General features: G+C 36.8%; 1 protein-coding gene across 1 annotated transcript; it reads right to left on the bottom strand.

The window, feature by feature from the left end:
• LOC129256977 (meiosis expressed gene 1 protein homolog) lies at positions 1-6,587 on the bottom strand. The gene is made up of 3 exons (XM_054895212.2): positions 6,474-6,587; positions 2,979-3,144; positions 1-2,057 (listed from the first exon to the last, which is right to left on the bottom strand). The coding sequence occupies exons 2-3, from the start codon at positions 3,111-3,113 to the stop codon at positions 1,929-1,931; spliced, it is 264 nt and encodes an 87-aa protein (XP_054751187.1). The 5' UTR covers positions 3,114-3,144; positions 6,474-6,587; the 3' UTR covers positions 1-1,928.
• Positions 6,588-26,035: the final 19,448 nt, after the last annotated feature.

Below are 26,035 nucleotides of genomic sequence, written 5' to 3' on the forward strand. Positions count from 1 at the left end.
TTATTCACTTGAACTTGTCTTTTTATTTCACATTCACTTTAAAATGACAGATATTCAGTTTAAAATCAGTACGGTATGCAAAGTTGTTGTAATCCAAAAAATATTATCTCAAGGCAAACTGTAATTACCCCAATGCCCTAGTCATAATATAACATTGCTGTTTCTTGCAACAGAAAGTTTGTGAATGAACTTAAATAATATTTTTTTTTATGAAAACTTACTAGACATGTATTCATAGCTCAGAAGTATTTCAATCAAATCTCTCTCAAATATTTTTGTCAAAAATGTGCTAGATCAACCCCCTTTGGTTAATCTATATACACTGCCAAACTATCATGAATGCTTCAATCCTAGCTACATGTAAATTAGGGGTGCACTATACAATTTATCAGACTAATCTATACCATGACCGATAACATGAAATTTATGGTATCTTCTGTATCTTTCTGCAATTCTAAATGAAACAGCAATCAGGATAGTGTATACAATTCCCTTCCTGTGAATTAAATTGCATCCTGGTTCCTGCGCCTAATTTGGGATGATTCAAACTTCAAATCATAGTCAATTGTGCCCTCTAATGTTTATGGCATTACAAAGATCTGATTACTAGTAACCCATAGAGAGGTGTCTCTTTTAAGGAGACACTTTCTTTTTACCCTGAATACTACTAGTATAATATTGAGATGCATGTAAATATAATTGTTGCCAATTTTAGTGAAAAAGAAAATGTGTGTACCCCTATTGATTTAACAATTTTCAAAACTCTAGTAGACATTCACATTCTTCCCAGAGGAAATGTGTTTGAAACAAATACAAAATAAACTGAGATTAACACTGTAAGCAAAATCATGAAGACAAAAACTCCTGCAACATGTGATGATCTATATCTTCTCAGAAGATTCACAATTCCCTTTAATCTCTTCGACCTTTGCATTTTTCTACAGAAATTCAAATATCTGTTCACTTTACATCTCATGATGTCATTCATACATCTTTGTAGTAGTTGACATTGATTTAGCCTTTCTACATGTACATTGTAGTTTAAAATAGTCAATTATCATTTAATTAAAAAACACATACAAAACATCTGGATCATAAGACTTAATAATAGGGGATGCTGATTCAGCAACCATTTGCTGGAAATGTCAGATGATCTTGCAAATTTATGCTTATCTATATTTTCAAGGTGAATGATGTCACACTACCGGGCTATTTTAAAGCAGTTTCACATCACTATTTCAATGCCAATTTATGGCCTTTACAAATCCATGCTTAAACCGATAGATTCATCTATAGTTTAGACTAGGGCAATGGTTAACCTCCAAGCTCATACCAAAGTCTAATTCAAACATTCATTCTAGTACCAGCTAGATATCAAGGCACTCTGGTATGAATCAAGAATACAAAGCGATACTAGTATCCCAGAAAAAAAAACTAGTACTCTCACACCTGCACTTACAGTAGAACAAATGGTTATCTTGCACCATCATTTGAATTGGTCCCGACTGACAGGTTTTTTTCCATGCATACAATACATACAACTCACTTCAACTCTTATTTACAATATACAGATGAAAATGAGTAATTATTTACAATGGCCATGAGTTTCACTAACAATGACATACTAGTACATTTGTGGTTTGACATAAAGTATGTGCTGCTGCATTCTAAAAAAAAAAGACTACTACACATACTTGTAAGTACAGCACATGAAATATCAGAGGTAATAAGAGGATATCTATTTAATGGAATGAATGACAATATCCTTAACAAATACAAAAAAGTAAAATAAAAGTATGAGAATATTAATACATTACACTGAATATTACCAATAGATTAAAGAATAGTAATGGTGTCTTTGAACACAATTAAAAAGTATCCAGAGATGAGTATACATATAATATTTAGAATGACTGGCTTAAATATGTCTAATAAGTGTACATCTTGGTCCTGTGTACATCTTTATCTTGACATTCCCTACTCCTATTGTAGTAGTAAAAAAGACCATCTTTCCTCTGCAGTTTCTTCACATAACCAGTCTCTGGCCATCTGTTGGGCTGTAATGAGAAAATAAAACAATTTGATAACAATAAAAGTACCGAATTATTACTTAGTAAAAATATGCAAAGACACCAATCATGGAATGGTTTTGGTGCAGACTTCTTTTGTTGATCAATATGGACAACATGGTTGTATGTTTGTTTTTAACTTTGTTATGTGTTTATTTGGTATTGTTTTTGTTGGCATTTTTTTTTGGGGGGGGCACAATTAAATGCCTTGTGAATACCAGGACAGAGAGTGACCACAATATAACAAAAAGGCTGAAATTACAAAAGCTCATATATACTTTTATCTAAAGGTAGTTTTCACAAAAAGCTGAAAATGAAAAAATAAAATCCCAATAAAGGCATGGATAAATGATATACTCCCTAACTGGCGGCACTGGCCCCATGATTTTTTTTTTTTCATATTTCAACATCTGAAATAAATTAACAATTGGGGAGAGACTCTTCTATCATGGTTTACAATATTGATTTGCTCAGAGTATGTGGCAATGATGATATGAAAAAATACCTTCCTTTCTTTTCTTTCACTAAAATTCAAATTAATGCGTATACACAATAATTCCTTTTTTTCACTGATTCATGATTCATAATGCATTATCTGTATCCTTTTATTTTCAATATTTTTCTTTTTTTCCTGGTAAGGTGTTTTAGACAATATTATACACAAATAATTTTGTTATGCCTTCACAGCATCATTCAGATGCAAATGTCAATGGTATTGGCCTAGAATAATTGGACATTGCACATCATAGCTTATTTAAAACACACAGTGCACCTTGACAAACAATTAGTGGACTTCTCATCACATCCTTAAATGTCAACTGATAATTATAACATCCCGTGAAAGTAAACATTTTCAGTTACATTCATTAAAAAAAATATAAGTTATGTAGAATCCTGGTTCCAACATACCTCATCTTTTTTAATAGAGGAATATTCAACAGCATCTCTGTATCCAGCCAGTTGAAACCTGTAGTTCTCTTCTACTTCATCTGACCATTTTTTGGGTCTGGATATTCCCTTTGGTTGTTGAGCAACAGCAGCCATTTTAAGATGGTTCTTTGGCAAGAGCAGTGAACTGTAAGAGAAAAGTGAGATCAATATTTTTTCATTCATATTTAATACAATCTGGAGCTATTTCTAGTGAAAGAAGTTCTATACACACAGACCAAAATTAGGCTAGACTGTATTCATTAAAAAAATCTGACTAAAAAATGCGGGAAAATAGGGTCCAACGTTAGTACTCAAGGCCCTACTGCATTTCCGGCATTTCATTAGACAGCCTCAAAATGCAGCCTTTCTCATTAAAATCCCTGAATCGTGTGTAGTCTAAGTAAAGTCAGTTGAGACCTTTCGTTTTCTGAGACGAGCCATGTGGACGTACGAGATTAAGGGATTTTGGGAGCACTGCACATGCGCGAAGTATTCTGTGACGAGCCTTCTTGTTCACTGCCCAAATCTGTGACTCGTATTTGAGGGTTTTGACGTTCGGTGTCATAGTGCTCGAACGAGCGCTTGTTCGTGCATGATGACGTCATCCATGCTTCGCAAAAATGAACGAAGCCGCATCAACACTTGAGTTTCGTTGATTCAGCAGGGCTGGTAAACTTCAAATTACTGCTTGTTACCAGCTTTTCCATTACATTTAGTGTGTCGTGTTTTCAGACACTACATATCCGATAGGTAATTGATGTTCTATTTCCAAACAACTGTGTTTTTCCGGCTTTTTGCGCAAGAGTGCAAGTGTTGCACCCTCAGTCGCCCCACTGGTTCGTAGAGTGATGCTGCGCCTGACTCTCCGGCCGAGCATCGGCCCACGGCCCGCTCGCTTTCACGCTGGTATATGCTGTGGTCTGGTACGGGCCCAGTACGGGTACGTCGATTAAGTCGAAACTGTTTTCATCAATGTACGAACGTGATACTGAACGAGCGGTGTCACCACTTCCGGTAAACTAGGAATACGTTGCAGTCGCAGACAATCGAAAGCTGCTCAATGGTAGACCGATTACGGCCATTGGGCTCGTAGTGGTGGAGCTCCACCGACGCCGTAACTAGACTCTACAGCGTCTACGGAAAAAAGGGTGCGAGTTCACACTCTCCTCGATTACTCCTAAATTTTGCTTTTGACCAGGAAAAAGAAATTTAAAAATATGATGGAAAATTTTGAAGAAAAACAGATCAGGATTAGCCAGATTTTTCTTCGACTGCCGTCAGCTACAGCTGAGCGTACGGACACGCCAGCGGATTAGCTGGCATGTTCGTATGCTCAGCAGAACTGCGCTGATGGTGATTTTTCAGAAAGGTGGTAAGCTGTCTGATTGCATTAATATGAATTTATTTTTTTATAAATTTATCTGTGTCCGTCTGTGAAAGAGGACAAAAAAAACACAGAAAATGTTGAAAAACTCCTCAATAACAGCGGATTTATCAGTCTAAGTCCACTCACACGAGTGTGAGGATAGTATTAGTAGACTATACCTAGATCTAGGCGGATCTAACCTCACACAAAGTCAAAGAACCGCGTTTGGCAGTGAATTTCTAACTACTGTAAAGGCTTGTGCATGCTGCGATGCCACTTCTGGCGTCCACAACACACGACTTCCGACAGGCTTGATTTTTCTGTGCGTGTCATATACAAAATGCTAGGAAATAATTATAGAGAACAAAATAGAAGATGATTACAACTATTTGAATTCATAATTTAGTGTAGGCCTAATCCAAAGACAAAAAAGAAGGCTTCAAAAATATAAAGACAAAAGTGTCAGGACACCCGACCCCCATCCTGCCAAGTATACATGTACAGTGAGACCACCACATATCGACCACCTCTTTGAAACCGACCACCTTGAGCGCATTAAAATTATTGCGTATTACAAACGATACGTGAGAGTAGGCGCAGTGTCCATAGGAACGGTAAGAATCGATTTTACGAGAGAAAAAGAAGGGGAAAAGGGTAAAAATTTAGTAGAATTTATCAAAATTGTTTTGACTAGACCCGAACCCGCCCTGTTTCCGATAGGAAACGGCTTTAGAACAAATATTTGTCGTCAATCGTTGAATCATGTGCCGGAGCTCGCAGTGGAAGTAGCGAGACAAATATTAGCATGTTGAAATCATAGAACTGATTTGGAAGAGTCAAAATATTTCGCCACCGCGACAAGAATCGGCCATAAATCGCGGGTGGTCGGTTTCAAAAGAAGGGTGCAAATGAGCAAATTTATGTAAAACCGTCATATTTGTTGTTCGCCGATATACGAGAATTGAATCGGAGTCGATCGAAACATGGAAATCTGATCTGCTCAATTTTCTGCACAAATAAGACGAAATCTAGCCTAGGTAAAACTGATAAATATTTTCGCAGATATGATGCTTAGAAAATTAGGTGGTCGATAAGGGTTATGCCTATGGTTGGAACTACCCCTTATACTTATAGACCACCTAATTTTCTAAGCATCGTATCTGCGAATATATTTATCAGATTTACCTAGTTTTCATCTCATTTTGTGCAGAAAATTGAGCAGATCAGATTCCCATGTTTCGATCGGCGACTCTGATTCTTTTCGCGTTTTTATTGGCGAACAACTTATGCGACGATTTTACAGTTGCTCATTTGCACCCTACTTTTGAAACCGACCACCCACGATACACTAAGTTTACGGCCGATTCTTGTCGCAGTGGCGAAATATTTTGACTCTTCCAAATCACCATGCTAAATGATCGTCGCACTACAGACATATCCACTGCGAGCTCCGGCACATGATTCGACGATTGACGACGGATATTTGTTCTATTCTTCTAAAGCCGTTTCCTAATGAGTAATGCCATGGATTTCTTGGTTTTTCAGTGGGGTTTGGAACTTTGGGTATGGTCAATACAATTTTGATTAATTCTACTAAATTTTTACATTTTGTTGCTTCTTTGATCTCGTAAAATCGATTCTTACTGTTTCCCCCCCCCTATGCCTGGACACTGCGCCTACTCTCCCGCGCGTATCGTTTGTAAAATATACCGGTACGCAATAATTTTAATGCGCGCAAGGTGGTTGGTTTCAAAAGAGGTGGTCGATATGTGGTGGTCTCACTATAGTTCCAACCATATTACCAACTGACATTTTCTGTGGAATAAAAACAAAATCAGCGGGCAGGCCGCTCGCGCTCGACCGTTTCTTCTCGGAGCTCAGATCGGAGTGAATGAATGAACGTCCCGGCAGCGCGGGCGCGCGAGACCGACATGCATAGGGCTAGTAGCTAGGGCCTACCGTAGCCGTAGGCAGTAAAAAGTGACCCTAGCCTACTACAGCGGGCCCTAGGCTAAACTAAAGTTAGACTTTTTACTGCCTACGATACGGTATGGTAGATCTACCACAGATCTCGTCTAAAATAACTAACATAATATATTATTCCTTACCGTTTGTAGAAAAATAAGGAAGTCTGTTACAACTCGTCAATTTAAGCTTTCCTTTTTCAAACTTTGAAGCTTTGCCTTCCAGTTCCGTTAACGTTGAGGTTCGGCAGTGGTGTTGTCAAATTGAAATGATGCAAGCTACATATCGGCGCGCGCGTCGTCATCAACAAATGCATTTGTGTTGTTGCTATGGCGTTAACGTTAACACCGGCGCCCCACCGTACCGCGTAGTAGATGGGGGGTCGGGTGTCCGGACACTTTATATTTTTGAAGCCTTCTTTTTTGTCTTTGGATTACACTAAAAATATTGAATTCAATAGTTGTAATCATCTTATATTTTGTTCTCTGTGATATTTCCTAACATTTTGCACTAAAAATTGATGAAACTTCGCTTGTAAATTTTTCCAAATGACTTTCTAAAATTGATCGTCCGGACATACAACCTGTCCAGACACACCACAACTGGATACGAGTTTTGAGTCCTCAATTTAGATAAACCTCTCTGGATTTTTTTTTCTTTCAAAATCAGCCATACGGGCCGAGATCATTAGATACTCATCTGGGCCCGTATTAATTATGTCTATAAGAATTAAGACTACATGACAACATAATTAAAGGGGTCACGATGGAAGGGGCCGGTGCCAGCCCATTTGGAATCTAGACTGAGGGGCCGGGGGGGCTTATTTTTTAATATGCAGGATCCCAAGGGAGAGAAATGTTTATGTTGATTTGGGCATCCTGTTGAAAGATCTGTAAATAAATAACTAAATAAATAAAATATTTTCTTCCAAATTCCTTTCAATATTGGACGCATAGCTTATTTTTGTTGGTGCATTTTTAAGGCATTGACGGGTCAGTCTAATGACTGAAGTTTAAAGGACATTTAGTCTTATTCTTATAAAAACAAGATAAGGTATTTCATGATATGCCTAAATAAATAAACGTTAGATAGCTCAACATTTTGGACATTTCATGCTTTAATACCGGAAGATTAAACATGAATCTTGAATTGAAGAGGAATAAAATGGTACTAGTATCATATTATTCCTCTTCAATTCAAGATTAGCGGGTCATACAGTGCGTCCCAGAAAAAACGAAACCGAGATTTATCGATGATTTATCATAACTTAATCACAAATGCAATAGACAAATGACCTACCATTTTAAAGCTTAAAATCTCCTCTTTCATCTGAAATTACTTATTAGTTTATTTCTCATTCACGCATGAGTGAGCAAAAACAATTTGAAAAGGGGATACCAAAAAGTCACTTGGCGGGCCGTATCTGGGTTTTCAAAAGAAAACCACATTTCGAAAAAGTTTAATATCTGGGGTGGTATTCTGAGGTCATTTTATCTTTAAAATATTTTATTTTATCTCTTAAAATGAAATTGGTATTCTGAGATGACATTTTATCTTTCAGATAAAAATTTAAATTTTATCTTGCGTAGAAATTTTATCTTGCGTATCTACAGATGATACGCAACAGGGGAGTGCCTGCGTAGACATACCCTTCGCGTATCTGGCCATTGCAACGCGGATGATGTGCTTGCGCTTATGTTACTTTGAAGAAAAAATTAAATTAAATTAAAAGAGGGTAGGGGCTATTTTATCTCCGCGACGTTGATTTCATCATTATTTCTTGGTGAATTAACTACAAATGTTGGCATGAAAACGAAGAAAAATTATATATTTATTGAGAATAATACCTTAACGTTATTCCTGTACAATCAGGAAGTATTTCATGAGACTTTTCTTGACTAATATTGTCTTTGAAATGATGCTTGAAAAGATGAAATATAGCCTTTAAAAAAAGATGAGAGTATTGTCCTTTTTTTTTAAAGAAATCTCTGTAAAGACGCGCTAGCGTATATTGCAAGCGTATTTGAAGTCAATGAATTGCCGCAATCTTACTCCTTTGCCACACCTCCTGGCGGAATGGATTTTCATTGGTTGAGTGATATGAGAGAGCTATAAAAGCGCATTTCTAATTGGATATTGATTAAAGAATAGGTGTGTCTTACAGAGATAAAATGAAGATAAAATTGTTCTCAGAATACCAATTCGGAGAGATTTTAAGGGTATTTTATCTCACTGATTTTAACGGAGAATATGCTCTTCAATTTGATACCTCAATTACAGAAAATGGTCAAGAAATAACAAAGTTCTGGTTATTTGAAATAAGGCTTGAATTTCAATAATTTCATAAAATGAAGAGGTTTTACAGGCAAGCCTCCAAACTCACTCGACAGTCCGTTTTGTTGACGATCAGGAACATACAATTAGAAAATGTAAAAAAGATTAAATACTTAGGTCCGGGCTTGACTTGGTGCGAACATATTACTAATATCGTTTGTAAAATATATCGGGCAATAGGTTGTGTAAGGCGGATTAAGCACTTACTGTCCTTTGATATTATGAAGAAGCTGTACTTTTCTATGATTTTACCTTACATTGATTACTGTATTACATCTTGGGGAAGCAGTGCAAAAATACATTTAGATAAGATACAAAAACTTCAAAATAAATATGCCAGAATGCTTTTGAAAAAAGATTATAATACATCACAAATTTCTTTGTTGCAGTCACTGAAGTGGCAATCAGTAGATCAGCGTATAAAATATCAGTATTGTGTTCTTGTATATAAAATAATGAATGATTTAGTTCCAAATTATTTAAAACCTTTAGTATGTAAACGGCCCGTGAAATACAGGACACGGTATTCTTTACGATGCCCCCTTCAGCTTCCCAAAGCTAGAATTGAACATAAAAGATAATCTTTCGCATATATGTCGGACCCAAATTATTTAATGCACTTCCTTCAAATTTACAAGTTTGTACCTCCTTGTTAGTTTTTAAAAAATTATGCAAAGCCTTTCATACGAATTGATAAAGAGCGAAATGATATTCCATTGATTTACAATGCTATGTATGTTTAAATTGTCACTTCCCACTCTATATTTTGGTGTTAATTGTTTCTGATGTTAGATATTTTGTATTTTGTATTTTTGATGTTGTTTGTTGTTGTTGTTCATAGTTATCTTGACATGTATTTTAAACTGCAGGGCGCCTTTGTAAAGCAGTTTTAAGAACTGAACAGGCCTACCCTGCAGTATAAAATAAATAAAACAAAATAAATAAATAAATCAACCATGCATTAAGTCTTTTGTTACCGTGCGATAGCTTCTGTGGGAAACCGGTGAAAACACATTTATTTGATGAAATTATGGAAAAACAAGCATTGTTTCGAGGGATCATAACTTTTTTACTTCGTGACCATTTTCTGTGATTAAGGTATTAAAGAAAAGAGCAGATATTGAACTTTTTAGTCATGTGATTTTCTTTTTGACATTCAAATGAGTTTTTGGCATTCTTTCTTCGAATTGTTTTTGCTCACTCATGCATGAATGAGGAATAATCTAAGTAGTATCAGATGAAAGAGGAGATTCTAAGCTTTAGATTGGTAGGTCATTTGTCTATTTTATTTATGATTAAGTTATGATAAATCATCGCTAAATCTCGGTTTCGTTATTTCTGGGACGCACTGTATAATGACATCCATAATACAATATAGAAAACTGTAAACAAATACATAACAACCCTTGCAACTCTGGTTTACGAAGGGTGAATGTGATAATCTAATTTTCTCCTCATTGTCAAGTGATAGTGTGATACAACAATTAATTCCTCCCTGAACATGTGGAATTAGCATTGTTTGATACCGGGGTTTAATACTATGTGGTTCAGTCAAGTTGGTCCTTATTGTCAAATCTATACAAAATGAAATATTGTATAATTCAAACAATAAAATACAAAAGAAATAGTGATGGACTCATCGAGTGACTCACCTAGTTGTCTGTTTTGTGAGAAATAAGCGAAACTTTCTTATTTTACATCCGATTTTGATGAAATTTTCAGCACTATATGCTGGTTTGATTTTTTTCTATTTATTCAAGTCAGCATTTGGGTGGACTTGACCTTTAAGGACAGTTTACAGCACTGGCGTAAATCCGTGTTGAGGGGTGGGGGGGATGACTGAAATATTTTGGCATTTTTTATGCAATCATGTTTTTAGATATGCAAGGAATTGTAATTGATATGTCCACAGTGGCGTACCGTGGGTCACGGCATTGTGGGGGCACCAGCAAAATTTTTGAATCACTGAGTGAGCGCGCTTCGCGCGCTCAGTTGCTAGTTATTCTGACCTAATAGAGACATTTTAAGGACAATGTCATTGAACGGATATGTATCTCACTGATCAAATAATGCGAGCGCGAAGCGCGAGCTGAATTATTTTTATATTCACACCTAAATAGGGCCATTATAATCAAATTTGAGTAATCATGATAGGTACCTGTCTCGCTAAACAATGCGAGCGCAAAGCGCGAGCTGAAATTTATCAAATATTGCGAGCGTGAAGCGTGAGCAGAAAATTTAGATAAGTTAGATAATTCAGACCTGACGTGGGGCATTCTAAGGTTTCTTTGTAGGAATTAACTTGGACCATACGTATTTCATTAACCAAATGATGCGAGTGCGAAGCGCGAGCTGAAAATGTTTGATATTCAGATCAGAAAAAGGGACATTTTAAGGACTGATTTTAGGAATTCATGGAGAGCAGACATATCTCACCAATCCACTAATGCGAACGTAATCACGGACAGGAAATGTTTTTATATATACGAAGACCTTAACATGGGGCAATCACTTTTTGAGTCGCGTAAAAGAAGCATAGGCCTATGTCACTACATAAAACAATGATAACTCAAGTGCTAGGAAATATATTTGGTTTATATTGACTTGAAAACGGGATGTTTTAGTACAACAGGATTATATATCTCGTTGAACAGACAATGCGAGCACCAGGAACAATGAAGACGTAGGCCCTGGGCAAATTATGTTTCATAAAGTTATGATAAAAATGTTTCTTATGTAATGTAACATAACATAATTATAATATAATATAACATTATAATGAATAATACTTTCTTCTTTCCCACTACGTTTCTTTTCCTTTCTCCCTCTTTTCTCTTTTTCCCCATTTCCCCGGGGTTTTTTTTGTCAGCCGACGGGGGGGGGGGGGGGGAGCATGTGCCTCCCATGCCCCCCCCCCCCCCGTAGTTACGCCACTGTATGTCCATATGGCAAATACCCCTCCTCCAATATTATTTTCTTTTTACCCCATGATGGTTTAATGGTTTTATTAGAGATTACATTCAAAATTTTTAGACATTCCATCTTAATCCCTTCCCAAAGACCCCAACATTTATGAACTGGAAGAAACGGGGGTTTCTCTTCAATGTTATAATAAGGACATAAGTATTTCGTTTGGAAATGGTGAACTGGCTCTTTATTTGCATTTTATGATTCAATAATATTGTTTTATTTGTTAAGCGGTATTTTAGGAAGAATTTTCACCAATAAAACAATTATCTCTTGTGATTTTTTTATATTTCTTTCGTAAAAAGTGGGGGGGATGATTGTACAGGCCATCCCCCCCTCCTCGAAAAGTGGGGGGGATATATCCCCCCATCCCCCCCGGGATTTACGCCAGTGGTTTACAGTGATTATGGAAAGGAAACATAATTATCTCACCGATCATTTTTTTTTAATTCAGTACTTCTGTCATCATGAACAGGATTCGTATCTCGCTAAAATTCGAATCGTGTGCGGAAGTTTGTGTGTATATTGACTAGAGAACGGGATATTTGAAGCCCCATGTTACTCTTATGAACAGATTATCTCAACAAGCAACACTGGCCATGGGGCACACTTGTCGATAGACGTGACGCTTTATACTTATATATAATTTGCCCCTTCAGGGACGATTTTTTTTTTCAGTTATGAAATTGCAAGAAAAGTACCTTCAATGTTTTTTTTGTTTTAATACAATTGATAATTTTCTTGCTTTTACGAGGGACACATGGGGGCAAAAATTCGCATAGCAAGGGGGGCGTTGGGTGCGGTCGCCCCCCCCCCCCCAAAAAAAAGAAAAAAAAAAAGAAGAGAAAAAATTAAGAGAGGAGAAAAGGAAAAGCGAAGGAAGGAAAGGGAAGAAAGGTAGCTTTGTGGGTTTTTCTTTTTATTCTTTTTTTTCTCAAAAAAGAAACTTTCACTTTTGCTCTAAATTTATAAATATGAATTTTGCTTCAATGACAATATTGTAGTTCTCTTTTGTTTCCCTCACCCTATGGCTTTTTCTAACCCTGTTTTTCCACCTCAGCTATATGTGTTTCTTGCCAGTTTAAGTTCAAATATATACAATAGGGCATGAAATTAGACTTAGGATAGCCCGATGAAGTTATCCTTTTTTAATTGATCGCGCAACTTCTGGTCGGGTCGGCTCCGGGCGGGTAAAATCTTTCTATCAATTTCTGCCGTCACCTCCATAATTATAGGCAACTTCTCCCGCTTTTCAGCTCATTGCTAAACAACGTGATTTGGGGGTAAACAGGTTCCTAATTTAAATAGAGGAAGGTATAAAATTCGTGTCGTATTAAATAAAAAAGTATAATATCTTTTATCAAATTCTACTAAACTTCATGTCATTTGTCTGCACATTCATCTCCTGTCCTGTTTTGCGCCTTCAGTTTGAAATTTTGAATGACTTCTTTATCATTCACAATGAAGCGCATCAGGATAAGTTAAAGAAATTATACATCATCCTGTTTTATATAATTTCAATAAATCACAGAAGTTTCAACTTTTTGCGCACTATTTTCCTTGTAATGAAGTTCAATAATCTTAGGGGGAAATCAATTGAATTAGAGCCGATGGGGGTATTAGAGATATCTGCATTTGACGAAACGTCCGCCCTTTTAATTTCAGAGTTTCATTGCTCTGCGCGGGAGGAATATCTTCCTCCCGACATTATATCCTCTTCTCCTCTGTTTTGCGAGTTAAGATATGCACTGTCGCTAAATTGCTTGTAATCAAATATCTGATCTTTCCAAGGGAAGTATTTAATATAACTTAGAGAATACCCTTTCTCGGGACTTTTCTTTGCAAAAAATTGATAAAACGCTTTAGCTTCCGCGCTTCGCGCGGGGTTAATATTATTTCAATTTTCTCCATTTTATCCCTTTTTCGTGCGTTCAACAATCACTTTTGAAAACAAGGTTCAAGATCACAATAGAATCAACTGAATTGGGGCTGATATAGGTACTAGAGACAAGAGAGATCGACCGGCTCCTTTTCATTTAAATCTATGAAACACCGAAAGCTTCGCGCTTTGCAAGGGAGGGGGAAACTCCCCCTCCCTGCACCCATCCCCTAGGGAGCGCGCGTTTATCGCCCCCTCCAAAATGAAATCCTGGCTACGCAGTTGCCCCCTCCCAAAGTTTTTTTCGGGGGGGGGGCAAGTGCCTCCTATTCCGCTCCGGTGTCTATGGCTACACACGGTCTTGTGGGGGCTGCTGGTAATTTTACGTATACAATATTTGTCTTATTTTATCTCAAAATGTTATATTCTCCATTGTTTATGCACATTACTGCCATCAGTCATGGCATCAATTTCTCCTGGTGGCGATCCTGGCTGCTCGCGTGAGCCTAAGGGTGCGTTTATCCGCCAATTTTTTACCCTAGAATCATGATCTGAATCATGATTCAAATCATGATTCTGCAGAATCACGATTGCGAATCACAAACATGAAACACGAAAAAAGGGGCGTTTGGAAAGACGTTTCTGCAGAATCACGTACGAAAATGTTCGAATAAACGATATCGTGATTACAATCATGATTCTATGACGTCATTGTGTCGGGCTACTTTAGTTTTGACTCTTGCCAAGCTCAAGACGCGCTGTGCTCAGTGTATTTATACATAATATGATATGCATGCATTCTGTGTTGGGCATCGCATCGTCCACTTCTTTCCATCTTTTTTGGTCATGTCTTTAACTTCAAGTGAACTAGTAAATGAACTAACTGAACAGACCATGATATCAATTGTTGTTGAGTTAACAAGTGTCAATAGGAAATTGGATCTACGCTAAAATTTACATCCGAACACAATTTTCGATAAACCGACAAGAAGCATAATAAGTAAACAAATTGTGGTATGATAGACTGAATTCGGAAGGTAGAGGATTGATTTTTCGAGAGCCAAAACACGTGCGAAAAAGTTGACCTAACTTCCTCTGTCAAACTGCGCACTGTGATGCGCACTGGATCGGTCCGAATCCGAGGAAAAACAGCTTTAAAATGAAGGTCGTCTGAACGCTGATTCTGTGGTATTGTGATTCATGTTTGTGTTTTGAATCATGATTCAAATCATGATTCAAATCATGATTCTCGCTTGAGGTCGCATAAACGCAGCCTAAATAGCACGTCGGGCTATTCAAGTTGCCGAAATGATAATTACTACCTTAATTAAAACGTTTAGAGTCCAGTCTCCACTCTCTCAGCAGATCTGATCCTCCACGCAGCTTAGCTATGTTATAAATGGTACACCAAAATGTAGCAAAAAGTTTGTTAAGGAAATTATATAGCAAAGTGCAGTTAGGTAAAATTCAAGCTGTTGTCAAAAGGAAATCACCACAAGTTAAACCAGTTTAAGTATACAAAAAAAATCGGGTAACGCATGCACTCTTCACAATCGCCGGTCAAATATTAACCCCGATATTAACCAACCTCAGCTGGTTAAAGCCTTAAACCAACCTTTTCCCCTATTGATTCAGATCAACTATTTTGGGGTATGGACTTGACCGTTAAGTGATCACTCAAGGCATCACAGCTCCTTTGTTCACTTGAAATGAGTAATGCTTATATTACATCGATTTTACTAAGTCGAAAAGTCGAAAAGAAAATTGGGGTGTTGATTTTTAAGCAAGCTAAGTTCACCGTTCAAGGTTTTTATATATCGAGAATACGAAATCCAAAAGCGTTATGATGTTGTTCTCCTATAAATTATGTTTTCATTTTCATTGATTTTATTATTTTGTTCCATTACAAAATCATAATGACCTTATCAGATCATATTCGGTTCTAATCGGCGGACTCCTGCAAAGCAAAAGTTGTTCTCGGAAGTGATAATGTATATATGTCGAGAATGGCACACTAAAATGCCCCTTATATTTTCTTATACTGTACAATACTACATTGGTCGCAACGTGAGACATTATTTTTTTTTCCTTAAAACCAAAGTCCCTGTTGGGTTTAAGTTGGAGCAGGTTCCAAGAATACTTTGTACAAGGTTATATGAAATTTCTGCATCACTGGGTAACCCATATAGCCGGTAATACGTGACTGGACAATGAAGTAGACCAATTCATTCGATCGAACGGGATAAATTGTTAATCTCCACGCGATTTCCATCATTCTTTTGATATAGATAGACCATGGTGAAAAGCAGGTTCTCTCATACATTGGATTAAAACGAATGATGGTCATCAAGTAGGCGAAGACAAACCCCTGTAAAAAAGGGTTTATCGGCATTGATGTTGGATATTTGCCTTCATAGACGTACAATATCGTCCACTCCTTGTGAAATGTTGCCGTCTGAAGGGAAACCGTTTTTCCTGACTTTTGTCATTATTCTTCTTTCTCTGGATTTTAAGCTGGTCCACTCGGCAGGTAAGGTCCTTGTAATAATAAAATTCCATATGACTGTGATCGATATTTGATATTATTTCACAATATATATCCAGTGGCGGATCCGGGGGGGGGGGGGTCAAATCCGGTCCGTGCCCCTCCCTTTTGAGAGCCACAATCAAATTTTTTAAATGTAATTATGCCGTTCTTACACAAGTGAAGTGAGGAACTTTTTGTTCTGCTTGTCAAATTTTCCTTGGGGAAAATGTGCCCCCCCCTTGGAAAATCCTGGATCCGCCCCTATCTAGAGAGGCAATATTCCATGCAGCTATGGGTATTGCACAAAATTTCTATGTACAGTACATGTATTTTAAAATTTTATGGTTGAAACAATTATAGACAGCATTTTTTGTCTTCTTTGCAATCATGTTCACACCATAAACATGGTAAATGGCAAAATTGTATATTCGTATAAACGTGATGAGCAATATGACGTACGTTAAAGTAACACGATATAAGACTATATATATAACAATAGATTTTGCGCTTAATCAACAAATATTCTTAGATTCATGTAGGTCTACTTTGTTCCAAATACTTCCCCATCCCCAAGTGTATTATCATAACAATATATTTGAGCTGAATAGCTATGAATGTAGAAATTGTGTACCTTATTTGCTTCATATTTATTATCACCAAAAAAGCCTCTTCGAAATCAAATATACAGGCAAATAACAGGCTCATTTATATACTTTTATGTATTATCGTATGTGCAAGAAATGTTCACCCAGGAACGATATGGCCTGCAGTGCTATATGACTACGATCTTGAAAAAGCTTGTAGTAATTTATATCCATATTACCTGTATAAGTTAAAACAAAAATTACAAAATTTGCATAAAGTCCCAAATTCTAAATGATTTTAAAATCCGGTGAAGGCGATATTTTTTTTACAAACAGAAAATGATTAATCAAGTCAGAGATTTCATATTGAAATCCCCAGGAACTCTTAAGAATTTGGCACACATTGTCCACGCTGATAAGCTGAAATGTTTTATGTTGGTGATACGGTTGAATAGTTCGGTGAGTTTACAAGATCGAGTATCTTTATACTTGATACTTGATGAGCCTTCCCTTTTGAAACTCCAACAAGCTAAGTATATGAACAGTAGATGTGCTGCAACTGTTGAATGATAGTTTTACAATTATAAAGGAGAACGCTGTGCAAGAAAAATTGCACAGCTTGCACAACGTCAATAGGCTGAAATTCAGAACTGAAGGGTGCAGATTATTTTCTAAACAACAAAATACAAAACTTTAATTCCATATTCCTTTCTGCTGATTCTTGACAATAGAGCTATCTCCATCATCTTTTATGGGTATTCAAAATTCATCTCGAGCAATAAAAAACTTCACACAAGAAGTGTCGCACACAGGGATGGTAATTTTATTAGAGGAGTCTGTGTTTTAGAATTTTTAAAACAAATTGCGCCAAAATGCATTGAGTCATGAGTATATTTTCATACGCACACAGCCACATGTATATTTATAATCTCAAGAAAATATTGTTAAATCAGTAAGCCCAACCCGGGTTCAAGACGAGTTTAAGGCTTGTTATTTCTACACAAAAAGTGCCTTAGAAAGGCAGCACTGCACTGATCCACGATTCTGAGCATTTACTGAAGTTACGAAACTCCATCTACATTGTCATCATATTCTGAGACTGCTGTGCATTTCTTGGTCTGCTCGATTTATCAGCAGCTTTCTAATCTTTGTTCTGCAAAAAATATCATGACAATGGCATGGAAAAATACCAGTTTGTGTTTTAGTTTTTACAAACAGACTTGTGCGGAATTAAGGTGTACTATTTATTTATCAGTCCCTGGATTATGGTGTAACGCAAGGATCGGCTATTGGCCCACAACTCTTCGGAACTATTATATGAGATATCATTAAGCAGCATGATGGCGTGTACTTTCACTCGTAGGCTATGCTGTTGCACTCCCATCATATCGAAACCATGCACCAACAACTCAATAAAGCAAGCTTTTTTTTGTCAAGCTCAATTCATTTGTTCGAATTTTAAAAGTAAAATCGGCATCCAGGGGAAGTGCTAAAGAAATGCACGCCTGTCTGCCTGCATGCATACATGAATGAATACATAATTGAAATAAATGAATAATATTAATAAAATAAATCACATCTAACGTTTTAAAAAGGAGCAATTACTGCGGCAAACAAAATGTGATCGTGCATATACCACTCCCTTTACTTGCTGAAGCTTGTTGAATTTGTTCAAAATAGGACGGCGCAAATAATTAATTCGATTCTTTATCCGAATTATAATAATAATTAATAAAAATTGTCATATAACCGTGACAGAACATTGTGTAAAATATAGAAATTTACAATGTTAAATATAAGATTACAATTATCATGATAAAAGACATAAAACAGTGAAAAACACAAGATTAAAAAAAAAACCTGCAAAGTCATAAGTGTTGGAATTGCGTCGGAATTGGGCAATCGTTAGCACCCTTTTATCATGTTTATTAACCTGTCAAGAGTAAATACGTGTCTTCGAGAATATCGGAATTTGATCAAGCTCAAACTGCAGTCTCCAAATGGTCAGAACAAATTTTAAAGTTGGTGACTACTTTTTTTTGCTACTACATCCCTCAATAATGGTATGAGCACCGAGTCCCATGCACAAGTTGTCCGCTTGTTTCCTTCATTGTGTGCATCAACCTGAACTTTGTAAAATGCTTTAAAGCCACTTAAGAAGTCTAATACCTACTGAGGATAGAGAGTGTGGATATATACATGATCTATTAAAATTGTTTTCAAACAACACATATTGGCCAATAGTAGGCCTAATTATGGCCAATCAGTTATGACATTTTATTCCAAGTTGCTGATAAGTATTCTAGTTGTAATTTTCACATTAAAATTCAAACTTTCTAATATCACAAATCAAATTTGCGATATTCTCGATAGGTGCCTTTTATTGAAATATTATCTTTGCTTTATTTATTTCAGAATACGGGACTAAACATTAAAACGCCTCGTAAAAAATATTTAAATATATCAATTTGGTTTGTTTAGTCAGCATGGTCAGTGTGAGCCACCTTTATACCTGGGGAAATCCATACTAGTATGCAAAAGTATAAAGGTACAAAAGCCGACCTTAATATCCTCATGCGGCATTATCGTGTAATTTTAATCTTTCTGGAGAAGAATGGGGGTGTCAAGGTGAGAGGGTAAATAATTGTTGGGGGTAATTGTCGAAGCTGGTTGGGTGGTGCCCTATTAAAGATCGAGTATACATATATATTGCTTTATATCTCGTCCTCAATCTGCTTTTCTTTTCTGCCGCCCTTTTTCCAATGTAGCTTATATATAGATGTCCAAATGAACGTAGAATGAGAGTTTCTGGCAGACAGAATTCGTTGATGAAATTGTATCATAATCACGGCACTTTTATGTCAGCTTAAAACATTCAGAGCACATACTACTTTTACTACTACTTGGCAGATTGTGAATTTTTGCATGAATGTTATTTATAAAAGTAGTCCTCTAGCACTGACTAAGAGATTGTCAGCTATGACAAATTAATGAATCCACTGCCAAGACTTTGATTGGAAAAAATTACTGTGGTTGGAGCTGACAACTTTCGTGACCCCCCCCCCCCCCCCCCTCTTCAATTTGTCAATTTTAAGAAGATGGAGATAAGTTAGTTCTGGCAGCAGTATTAAAGGTCAAGTCCACCTCAGAAAAATGTTGATTTAAATCAATAGAGAAAAATCAGACAAGCACAATGCTGAAAATTTCATCAAAATCGGATGTAAAATAAGAAAGTTATGACATTTCAAAGTTTCGCTTATTTTTAACAAAATAGTTATATGAACGAGCCAGTTACAAATGAGAGAGTCGATGATGTCACTCACTCACTATTTCTTTTGTTTTTTATTGTTTGAATTATACAATATTTCAATTTTTACGAATTTGACGATTAGGACCTCCTTGCCTGAAGCACAAAATGTTAAAATAATGGAATTCCACGTGTTCAGGGAGAAATGAAACTTCATTTCACATGACAATGACGAGAAAATAAAAATATTTCATATTTCATATATTAAAATACAAAAGAAATAGTGAGTGAGTGATGTCATAAGTTCCTCATTTGCATACCGACCGAGATGTGCATATAACTGTTTTGTGAAATGAAGCGAAACTTTAAAATGCCATAACTTTCTTATTTTACATCCGATTTTGATGAAATTTTCAGTGTTATGCTTGTTGAATTTTTCTCTTTTTATTCAAATCAAGTTTTTGTTGGGGTGGACTTGTCCTTTAACTTTGTCTCTCGAACATTAAGAGGTTGGTTGGTTGGTGTTGGAGGTTGGCGCTCTTCAATCTAGTAGATTATCTGCGCCAAGGGCTGAGATTATAATCTTTTGAAGGGTGGTTTGCATTTTTGTGAGTGGTTATCTCACGATACATCACTCTCAAAACTTTCTTTCTTTCAAAGGATTTTTAGTATGGTCTACTCGTCGTTTTATTGCAGAAAGGAATTTATTGCTATTTTGTAAAGTCACTGAGCGTCGCATATTGAGTAACAATCTATTATCCATTCGTCTAATATTTTCTAGTTTTGAGGGTTACAATATTAGTGACGTGTTTCCGAATCTATCTTGATTAGGATTAATGAGAGAGCTGCAGCGAAAAAAAGGGTGTTTCGTATGTCGGATTAAAATATATAGGCCTATGGTCGACTGTAAATTGTTGAATTTTCTTGCCCTTCTCAAATAAACCTGCATACACAATCCTATTTGCACTAAATAACAAGAGAGAGAGAGGGGGGGGGGAACTCTTATTGGTTAAACGTCATATTTCACCATAAAAATGATACACAGTCATGCTCATACTCTTCAAAAAATCTAGAATGTCCGTCCTTCTATTTTAAAATGTTTTGATTAGCTAGATAATTATCACCATGCTGTACGCTACAGTGGGTATAGAGCGAGAAATTTTTTTTTTTTAATAAAGTGTTGTCATTCATCATAAACATCTTCGCCATGCAGGTCTCTCTATCATCAGATATTATCATTATTTCAAGTCTTTTTAATGTTAAAATCTGAAAGACTTGACCCAGGTCTTGAGCCTCGGACCTCAGCTGTATCGAGTAACACCCCCTCGATGTTTGAATTACAGGCGAACTATAATATGCCCACATTATTATACGAGTGAGTGCGACGAGTGATAAAAAAATAACCCGCTTCTTTCTTAATAGTTCTTCTTCAAAACTCATCAGAGCCTAGATCGATTTAAAATCATCGTCACTAATGTCTATACACCCCCACCCCCCCCCCCCCCGCCCGACTACTGAATGTGTGCGCTTTCCGAAAAATGCTAAGAAAGAAATCGTCTTTCATGGTCAAAATACTATATAAGCCGAAGAAATAGTAAGGTCAAAAAATTTTTATCACCCTCTCTGCCGAATATTACCATGGCGATGGGAAGCTGGGGTGCTGGAGATGCTGAAGCACTGCATGCACTGACTAACGAGTGGAGCAGTCGACCAAACGGGAATTATTGTATATGATAACTTTTGATGCGTCAATATTCTTGTAAAGATTGTTAATGTCAGGCATCTCTCTGTCGAGCTTTCTAGATAGTGATTGCTGCCTGAAACCATCCCGAACTTACATGAATTTCGTTGCGTATAAAACAAGCATTTATATTGGACAAAATCCGACGCAACATACATAATTTATCTACAAATATTTTGTATGTTATTGTCACGCAACCTTTTTTCATTGATATAGTAAGATATTACAACCAGTGGCGTATAAAATGAGCCCAAAATATTGAGGAGGCCAGATATGGCGTTTCGGACAAAATCTATAAAAAGTTGCGAGAGAGCGAAGCGACGAGAAAAAATGTCAACATTTTTACTTCAAAAAGCCAACTTGGTGAAAGATTTTGTCATACTCTAGAAAATGATATCATATTTCACTCTTCTCTCTTTTCTCAGTTTCTTTCCTTTCATTTTTTTTGCTTTTTTTTTTTTTGGTCGCGATTTGTTATTTTTTCTTAATTATTATTATTATTATTTTTTTTTTTTTTGGGGGGGGGGCCACTCCATGGAGCCCACTCCATCTGTACACCACTGGATTCAAATCCGGATTATTCAAAGGCAATTTCATTTTGCGGGATTATAATGCAAGTGCATATGATTTCATGCTTGAATTTTAATCGTTGTATTCGTTCTATATTTCATAAAGATATACAGTTATTTTTAGAAATTATAAAACAATAATCAGATTAAATACTTCCTTTGTGAAATTTACAACGAATGATTTCATTTCTTAGAATCTATCAATCATTGATCCCATTAATCTGGGATAAGCCATCTCTAACTTTGTTAAACTCTCTCAAGTGTGCAGATCTAAAACCTGAGATAATTAAGGTTTTTGACTTTGCTGAAGGACTTCGAGGCCATTGACCGAGTTTGGTTTGATCAGAATATATGTTTATATATAGGGTTATATGATCACAATGCAAAATTTATACCAAACCTATAGGGGTGGGCAAGATATGGTGTATCGGGCAAAATTTATAAAGCGAGCAAAAAAAATTATTACCAAAATCAAATTTTGATATTCGAGAACTAATGTTGCTAAAAAATATTTTTTTTTTCAAAGGTCCAATCATTTGGAATAACCTTCCTTTATAAATAAAAGATAGCCCTCCCCTTTCCGTTTTCAAAAGGAGACTAAAATCATATTTAATCGACAACTACAATACTTAATTCACTTTCTATTACAGGCTTTATCGTTACTTTGTTTATGTTACGTATTTAGGGTTTTTAGGCGTTGTATATTGTAAGCTTTTTTTTGTATAATTTGTATTTTGTTCTTTTGGTGACAGCATCAAAAAAGCTTCTCTGCCTTCTAAGCTGTCTCCTCGTTTCATTAATTATTTCTATTTCTTGTATATTCCAATATGTTTTGTAAATGTTATTTTCAATATATGAACGAAATAAATGCATATGAATGAATGAATATAATATTAAGAAAATATCATATTTCACCCTCCTTTCTTTCCTTTTCTCTTTTTTTTCTTGGTCGTGATTTTTTTTATTAATTCTTTTTTTTTTCTTGGGGGGGGGGGGGATGACGGATGACAAGATTCCCCATACAAGCCCCCCCCCCCGCCCCCAACTGTACCTCACTGGGATGGGTATATGTCATGCTTCCTACAGTGGTCTTGGTTGCAAAGATGAAATCGGTATATGTATCGGGTCTGAATTTCAGGGAGTCAAGGGATGGGGTAATGAATAAGAAAAACTGCTAAATCCCTGGATTCGTCATCAAATAAAATGAATTTATGATAAATCAAACGGTTTTTTTTTCTTCACATTTTCGTAATGAAATACATCGCCCAAATCAGAGAGCGCAGAAACGGGAGGGGGGAGCTGCCCCCTCCACCCCCCCCCAAAAAAACCCGTAAAAATGACCATCTGATTGTGATTTTTGCATGGTCAGCCCACCCCCCTAAATTTCACAACCGTTCCGCGGTTTACTGACGGATGGTCTATTATCACTTGGTCTAATCATCAGATGGGCTAACAACATTTGGGCTAAACCCACTTAGTCCAATTCTCTTTTGGTCTAATGACAACTTGGTCTAATAGCCAATTAGTCTAATGACCATTTGGTCTAATAGCCACTTGGTCTAATGACCACTTGGTCTAATAGCCAATTGGTCTAATGACCACTTGGTCTAATAGCCACTTGGTCTAATGCCCAGTTGGGCTAATCATCACTTGGTCTAATTTTCATTTGGTCTAATTGCCTTTTCGTCTAATGTATTTCATTGTCACTTGGTCTAATTGCATTTGGTCTAATACCAGTTCGTCTAATAGTCGGTTGGTCTTATACTAGTTGGTCTAATACCAGTTGGTCTAATCCTCACTTGGTCCATTATTCTTTGGTCTGTATTGCAGTTGGTCTAATGTGCAGTTGGTCTATTCCTCACTTGGTCCATTATTCAGTTGGTCTAATTTCCATTTCGGCTAATTTCCACTTGTTCTAATTTCCACTTGGTCTAATTTCCAGATAGTCTAACATTCATTCCGTCTACATGCCATTTGGTATAATTAGTAAAGTCTGCATGGTGACTTGTTTTCAATTTTCTGGTGGAATTTTTAAAGTTACTTTCCGCGCGCCGGCTTCGAATCTTCACACGCGCGCCCCTCGATATTGGAGTACAGTTAGAGTGACGTATATTTCGTCCCCAACTGAATTTTGAAAATATGGGGATTTTCGAAAGCCTGTGGGGACGAAACATATATTTGGGGATTAAACAAACATTGGGGATTTTTGTCTGTTTCAGGGGATTTTTGAAGGTTTTGGTGAAAACAATCAAATTTGCTATTTTTCTGTAAAATAACGCTATATAATATTGAGGTGGAAAAAATATGATTTTTATTTATCCATCTCTATGTATACGATCTACTGTAGATAGTTAACGCTGGCTTAACCCAGTCATGGTTCCCAACTTTTCAAGAAAACAAAAATCCTTGATTTTTCTCTGATGAAGTTCAAAAATTCCTTGATAATTATTTAAACCCATTCCCAGTTTCTCATGTTTTCTAAGTTGTTGCAGTGAATTACATGTATTATTTTTATTTTAGTTATGCATGTATAATGTACCAGTAGGCCTATACTTGTATTGTAGTAAAAGAGGCTATACACTAAAAAAAAACCCACAATAACATGTCATTCAATGAATGTTGTTTTAATATACAACAAAATATAACAGTCTGACTGACTATCGTGCTTTCGACTTTTGGGCCGATCAAAATTCCCTGATTTTGCCCTCAATGGAGGCATTTTCCCCGGATTTGAGGCAATCCCTGACTGGAAAAACGTTTTAAAAAATCCCTGATTTCCTTGATTTCCCTGATGGGGTGGAAACCTTGCCAATCCATTTTAAGGAGGAGGCGAAGACGTAGAACAAAAAAACAGAATGAGAAGATATATAAGATGAATGACTAATGTGGTGATAACTGATAAAGGTCTACAAGCGTAGACTATACTAAACACGTCAGAATGATGTGGCTGCTACCTAGATGGTCGCTGATGTGATGTTGTCGCAGCTAATTAGACCTGTATAGCGTTATCAAACTATATCTAACTCAGTGGCGGATCCAGGGGGTGGCGCAGGGGGCGCGCGCCCCCCTAATATTTGAGCGGCGCCAAAGGCGCCGCTAAAAAGAAAATAAAAGAAAGAAAAGGCGCTGCTTGAAAAAAATAAAGGAAAGAAAAGAAAAGGCGCCGCTTAAAAAAGTTATACACAGATATAATATTAGCAACAGTAAGGAAAGACTATCCCCAGCAAAGCACAATAATATCATCTTCCTTATTTTTTAACTACCCTTTTCCCAACAACTTCGCCGGTTAAAAATAATCAGCAGTGCGCTGTCTGCATATAACTGGCGCAAATCAAGAATAATCAGCGCCACCTTAATCTAAATCGGCGCAGGACAAGAATAATCAGCGCCATTTGGTTATAAATCGTCGCCAGTCGAGAAAAATCGGCGCTGCCAGAGTCTTAACCGGCGCCGATCAAGAATAATCAGCTCCACCTAAATCTAAATCGGCGCCGGGCAAGAATAAACGGCGCCATCTGGTTATAAATCGGCGACGGTAAAGAAAAATCGGCGCTGCCTGAGTTCGTAACCGGCGCCGATCAAGGATAATCAGCGCCACCTATATCTAAATCGGGGCTGGTCAAGAATAATCAGCGCCATCTGGTTATAAATCGGCGCTGCCTGAGTCTTAACCGGCGCCGATCAAGAATAATCAGCTCCACCTAAATCTAAATCGGCGCCGGACAGGAATAATCAGCACCACCTGGTTAAAAATCGGCGCCAGTCAAGAATAATCGGCGCCTCCTGGTTCTAAATCGGCGCCAGTCAATTATGAATTGCCGCTGCCTGAATCTTACGTGACGTCGGTAAAAATAATC

This window comes from Lytechinus pictus, chromosome 3 (genome assembly GCF_037042905.1).
Source record: "Lytechinus pictus isolate F3 Inbred chromosome 3, Lp3.0, whole genome shotgun sequence".
NCBI classification, from domain to species: Eukaryota; Metazoa; Echinodermata; class Echinoidea; order Temnopleuroida; family Toxopneustidae; genus Lytechinus; species Lytechinus pictus.

Coding starts and splice junctions, on each gene's coding strand:
- LOC129256977 (XM_054895212.2), bottom strand. CDS start 3,113: ATGGCTGCTGTTGCTCAACAACCAAAGGGAATATCCAGACCCAAAAAA. Junction 2,058..2,978: donor CCTCTATTAAAAAAGATGAG/GTATGTTGGAAC, acceptor TTCTCATTACAG/CCCAACAGATGGCCAGAGAC.